Source organism: Tursiops truncatus, chromosome 3 (assembly GCF_011762595.2).
Source record: "Tursiops truncatus isolate mTurTru1 chromosome 3, mTurTru1.mat.Y, whole genome shotgun sequence".
Lineage (NCBI taxonomy): Eukaryota > Metazoa > Chordata > Mammalia > Artiodactyla > Delphinidae > Tursiops > Tursiops truncatus.
Window position 1 is genome coordinate 160,988,827 of NC_047036.1, and position 6,000 is coordinate 160,994,826.

Sequence of the window (6,000 nt, forward strand, 5' to 3'; positions counted from 1 at the left end):
TCACTCTGATTCCTACCACCAGAATGTAGGTACTCTATGGAATCGTGTCTTTTTAATTTTTTAAGTCAAACTATAGTTGATTTACAATGTTGTGTTCATTTCTGGTGTAAAGTGATTCAGTTATAGATATATATACATATTATTTTTCATATTCTTTTCCATTATGGTTTATTATAGGATATTGAATATAGTTCCCTGTGCTATACAGTAGGATGTGGGACTTTGTTGTTTATCTATTTTATATATAGTAGTTTGTATCTGCTAATCCCAAACTCCTAATTTATCCCTTCCTCACCCCTTTTCCCTTTGGTAACCATGAGTTTGCTTTCTATGTCTGTGAGTCCGTTTATGTTACCTAAATAAGTTCATTTGTGTCTTTTTTTTTTGGCCACGCTGCGAGGCTTGCGGAATCTTAGTTCCCCGACCAGGGATCGAACCTGGGCCCTGGCAGTGAGTGCTGAGTCCTAACCACTGGACTGCCAGGGAATTCCCTGGAGTCTTGTATTTTAAAAACAACTTTATTGAGATATAATTCACATACCACAAAAGTTCACCCATTCGAAGTGTAAAATTCAATGATTTTTAGTGTATTTAAGGTTATGTACACTCTGTGCCTGATACCGTATGTTATCATTTGTGCCTGGCTTCTTCTGCTCAACATTACATTTTCACGATTGATTTTTGCTGTTGCATTTAGCAGGAGTTTATTTTGATTGTTGCATAGTTTTCTATAGAATGAATATGCACACTTTATCATTCAACTGTTTTGAACATTTTATCTGTTTATAGCTGGGATATTTTACAAATGGCTCTGCCACAAACATTATTGTACATGTTTTTTGATTCACAATTGTACATAATTTTGTTGGGTATGTGTTTAGGAGTGCGTATTTATTCAAAACTACCAAACAATTTTCCAAAGTAGTTGCACCAATTTACATTCCCAGTCTCTTGCCAATATTTCACATTGTCTTTTCAGTTTGGCCATTTTGATGAGTATGGAGTGCCATATTTTGATTTTTTAGAATTTTATATTGAACTACTTTTACACTTAGAGAAAAGTTGCAATAATAGGGAGTTGCTGTATATCCCTCAGGGTTTCTCAGTATTAATGCAATCAGTTTATCAGTCACTTCCTTTATGATTAGTGCTTTTTTGTGCTTTCTTTAAGTTTGTTGGTTTATGTCTATTTTTCAGGCAACCTCGAAAAGCCTGCCCAAGTAACTAGTAAATTGGTTTCCTTGCTACCTCTTTCCTACTAACTTCATTCATGTAGGGACTTTAATTAAGAAAGGAGAAAATTTTCTTAAGTGACAGTGTGACAATGATCTCATGATACATTCCCTGCATCCCTGAGTCTCTGTCCCTATGGAGACTTAAACCACTCTTCCCTAGTCCTTTAGTGATAATCTCTGGCTCAGAGAAGGCTGGGAGTTGGTCTTAGGAGGAGGCCATCAGGTCCCTTAAGGTTAGACCTGAGAATCCAATAATGCGATACCCTGGATGTGAGAGGAGACGCGGGAAGAAAATGACATATACCTGTCTGTCCTCTCAGGGTCAGGAAGTCAGCAATGCAGGAGCTCTCCCTTCTAGCATCTGTGTTCCTTAAGGATATAAGCTGCCTGGGGGAAGTAATGACAGTACACATGTGGCTAATGAGGAGCTTTGGAAACTGAGCCCCCCGGGCCATAGAGACTGCGTATAGTCTATCTGTGACCACTCTACTCAACAGCCCTACTCAGGTCAGGAAAGAGCATACTGTAGTCTCCTGAGGTGATCCCTCTTGCCCAGCATCCAGTTGCCTTACTTGGTCCATCTGCCCTTCCTGGAGACAGATCTTCCATCCCCATCCTTCATTATCCAGAGGAAAGGTGAATGAGTACATTGATGGCTCCAAGATAATCTGAAGTGCCCAATAAATGCAGTGAGAAATGGAACAGTTTATTTTTTTAACCAGCCTATCTGGAGGACATCCAAGAGGTAAGATAAAGTTCAGTGGAATTACCAGTGAGATGACAAGTTTTTGACGTTCTTGGTATATTTACTTTTCCACATTCATCCTGTTTGCAATCAGCTTTCATCATTTCTGGCTCCTATTCTGTCTTCTAAATCCAAGGGACTCCTTCCCCAGCTGAGTATGAATTAGCCTCTTCAGAAATCTGGCAGATGTTTTTACAATTCTCTGGTTTCCCTCATCTATTTGGTAGTGAGTGGGGCTGGAGTGACGTGAGTTTGGCTTCTCAATTTTCCCAGTCCTCATTCCAGATTTCATCTTTAGAGAACTCAATCAAGTCTTGTCCTTATCTCTTGCTTCTGAGGACTCTGAGAGAGGACGTTGAGTCTACTGTTTAGTCTTTCTTTGAAAACCTCCAAACAAAACATTACAAAATATTTTAAACCATGAGAACTGCACAGCAAGCAGTAAAATAAACAGCCATGCAACCACCTTCCAGAATTAATGCCAAGCTTTTGCCGTATTAGCTTCAGCCACCTTTAAAAGATTGTGACGAAGGCAGACATCATTACAGGGCATGCTAGGTGCTCAGAAGAAAACCACCAGGACAGAAGTCCAGAGCCACAAGCTTACAGAGTAAGCAGGGTCTCAGTGCAGTCACAGGAAAACTTACATGTGTGTTGGAGCACATGGGCATGTGAACCTGCCTTTTCAACTATAAGTTGTATGAAATGTAGGTGTAGGTCAAGTATTTCTTTTTCTTTTGGCTGCGTTGGGTCTTTTTTGCTGCGCGTGGGCTTTCTCTAGTTGTGGCTAGCGGGGGCTACTCTTTGTTGCAGTGCGCAGGCTTCTCATTGTGGTGGCTTCTCTTGCTGCAGAGCACGGCTTCTAGGCATGCGGACTTCAGTAGCTGCGGTGTGCGGGCTCACTAGTTGTGGTGCACGGGCTTAGTTGCTCCCGCGGCATGTGGAATCTTCCCGCACCAGGGCTCGAACCCCTGTCCCCTGCATTGGAAGGCGGATTCTTAACCACTGCACCACCAGGGAAGTCCCTGTAGCTTACTCTTGACATTTTCTTTCTTTTTTAAAAAATTGAGATGTAATTGACATAGAACATTGTATTAGTTTTAGGTGTACAATATAATGATTTGATATATGTATCTATTGCAAGATGATGGGCAAAGAACAGCTTTCATGTCAAAGTTGAGGGAGATATGAGGCTGCTGAGTTCATTTCAGAAGGACTGCAGAGGCAAGCTGAGGAGACTTTCACTGGCCAAAAGACAATTTGAGAATATAAATAACAACTGCAGTGTATTGAAATATATCAAGTGCATTTAAAATCCAGGAGTTCATGATGACAGCATTTATCGTTGGATAATGCTGAAAACCAATTATTTTAAAAAGTGATGAACACAAGAATCAAGAAGTATTCTTTCTTATAAGAACTCAATTTCTTATAAGAAATAAATCTATTTTTTACAAAATATTTATTTAGTTATTTGGCTACGCCTGGTCTTAGATACAGCACGAGGGATCTTCATTGTCAGTGCGGGATCTTTAGCTGTGGCATGTGGGATCTAGTTTCCTGACCAGGGATTGAACCCGGGCATCCTGTGTTGGGAGAGTGGAGTCTTAGCCACTAGACGACCAGGGAACTCCCAGAAATCCACCTATTTAATTCGGGAAATTTCATCTTTATGGAAGTATTTCAGCCAATAACTGAAAAAAGAATTAAAATGTCAGTGTTTTGTAACTCCTGGTGAATTAATAGATCCAGGCAATCATTATTACAAGAAGACAAATAGGCAATATGTTCTTCCTCATGAATATATTTAAGGATGTTTGCCAAAAATTGAACCTAAATTTAATCAAGATTCTAGACTAGAAGTAGGCACATTTTTTTCAGTAAAGAGCTAAATAGTAAATGTTTTAGGTTGTGTGGGCTATACGGTCTCTGTCACAAGTATTCGCAGCTCAGACGTTGTAGCGGGGAAGCTGCCATGGACCATAAATAAACGAATGGCTGTGTTTCAGTAAACCTTTATTTACTGAAATAAGCAGCAGGCAGAATTTTGTCCACAGACTGCATTTTCCCAAACTGTATTCTAGAATACAGTCTTAATAATTTTATTCTGGAGTTATTTGCTTGGAGGCATCTTAAGGGAGAAGACAACATTCCATGACTGTTTTCCTGTGAGTACATAACCCTACTTGACAAAGAATAGATGGACTATAAAAGCTTGGAACAGGGCTTCCCTGGTGGCGCAGTGGTTGGGAGTCCGCCTGCCGATGCAGGGGATACGGGCTCGTGCCCCGGTCCGGGAGGATCCCACGTGCCGCGGAGCGGCTGGGCCCGTGAGCCATGGCCGCTGGGCTTGCGCGTCCGGAGCCTGTGCTCTGCAACGGGAGAGGCCGCAGCAGTGATAGGCCCGCGTACCGCAAAAAAAAAAAAAAAAAAAAAAAAGCTTGGGACGGGGTGGTGTGGGGCGAAGCTTTATGGGAATGTAAAACAAGAAAAGGAGAGGAAAGAAGAGGGGAGAGAAGGAAGGAGAAAAGACCTGTAACTGATTGGTTTCAAAATATGGGCAAGATTAAGGAAGTGTCTCTGAAGTTTTGTTTCCTTGTCACCATCTTTCTAACAGACCCTTTGACAACGTGAAACCCTGAAACCTCTCTGATACTGCAGAATTCCTCCTTCTGGGACTGTCAGGGGATCCAGAACTGCAGCCCCTCCTATTCTGCCTCTTCCTGTCCATATACGTGGTCACTGTGCTTGGTAACTTGCTCATCATCCTAGCCAGTATCTATAACTCCCACCTGCACACTCCCGTGTACTTCTTCCTCTCTAATCTGTCTTTCATTGACATCTGTTTCACCACCACCACCACCACAATCCCAAAGATGCTAGTGAACATCCAGACACAGAGCAAATCCGCCAGTTACACAGGATTCCTCACCCAAATCTGCTTTGTCTTGACTTTTGCTGGACTGAAAACTGGAATTCTGGCCATGATGGCCTATGATCGATTTGTGGCCATCTGTCACCCACTGAGGTACAGTGTCATCATGAACCGCAAGCTCTGCAGGCTGCTGGTTCTGATCTCCTCCTTTGTTAGTGTTGTGGATGCCCTGCTCCACACTTTGATGGCACTGAGGCTGTCCTTTTGCACAGAACTAAAAATTCCCCTCTTTTTCTGTGAACTAGCTCATATTCTCAATCTCGCCTGTTCTGATATCCTCATCAATAACGTCCTCGTGTATTTAGTGACCAGCCTGTTGGGCGTTATTCCTCTCTCTGGGATAATTTTCTCTTATACTCGAATTGTCTCCTCTGTCCTGAAAATCCCGTCAGCTGGTGGAAAGGATAGGGCATTTTCCATCTGTGGGTCACACATAATAGTTGTTTCCTTGTTTTACGGGACAGGTTTTGGGGTGTACTTTAGTTCTGCAGCCACTCACTCCTCCAAGAAGAGTGCAGTGGTATCAGTGATGTACACTGTGGTCACCCCTATGCTGAACCCCTTTATCTGTAATCTGAGGAGCAAGGCTATGATGGGGGCTTTGAGGAAACTCATCTCTAGAATATCATCTTTCCATTGATTCCCAGTTGCTTTAGGCTTACACTGCTGGAATATAACACGGAGAAATAAATTAAGGAGAGGTCCAGCAAGTCTGACCACCTTCTTGAAATACTTAAGACCAGATATTAGATGGTTAAGGGTGAGAATTTGTTTTTAATTAAAGAAATTTTTTTGGTGTTTCTTTTTTATTTTATTTTTATATTTCTGGGGGGTGAGAATTTTGGAATCAGACCACCTGGATTTGAATCCTACCTCTGCTAAACAGTAGCTATGTGACCTTTGACAGTTTACTTGAACCCTCTAAGCTCAGTTTCCTCATCTACAAAATTGGCATAATTATATTTACAATTGTGGAAGATTTGAGACACTTCGATACTCTCAGAGAGAATACATGCGTGCTTTCAGCAATAATAAGGCAAAAGTCTCGACTCTCATAGGGAAATGATAAACGATCACTTTATCAT

At 41.6% G+C, this 6,000-nt stretch overlaps 1 protein-coding gene across 1 annotated transcript; it reads left to right on the forward strand.

The window, feature by feature from the left end:
* The first annotated feature begins 4,856 nt into the window (after window positions 1-4,856).
* Window positions 4,857-5,555, forward strand: LOC101319848 (olfactory receptor 7G3-like). Its single transcript, XM_033855097.2, has one exon. The coding sequence runs from the start codon at window positions 4,857-4,859 to the stop codon at window positions 5,553-5,555; it is 699 nt and encodes a 232-aa protein (XP_033710988.2).
* The last annotated feature ends 445 nt before the right edge of the window (window positions 5,556-6,000 follow it).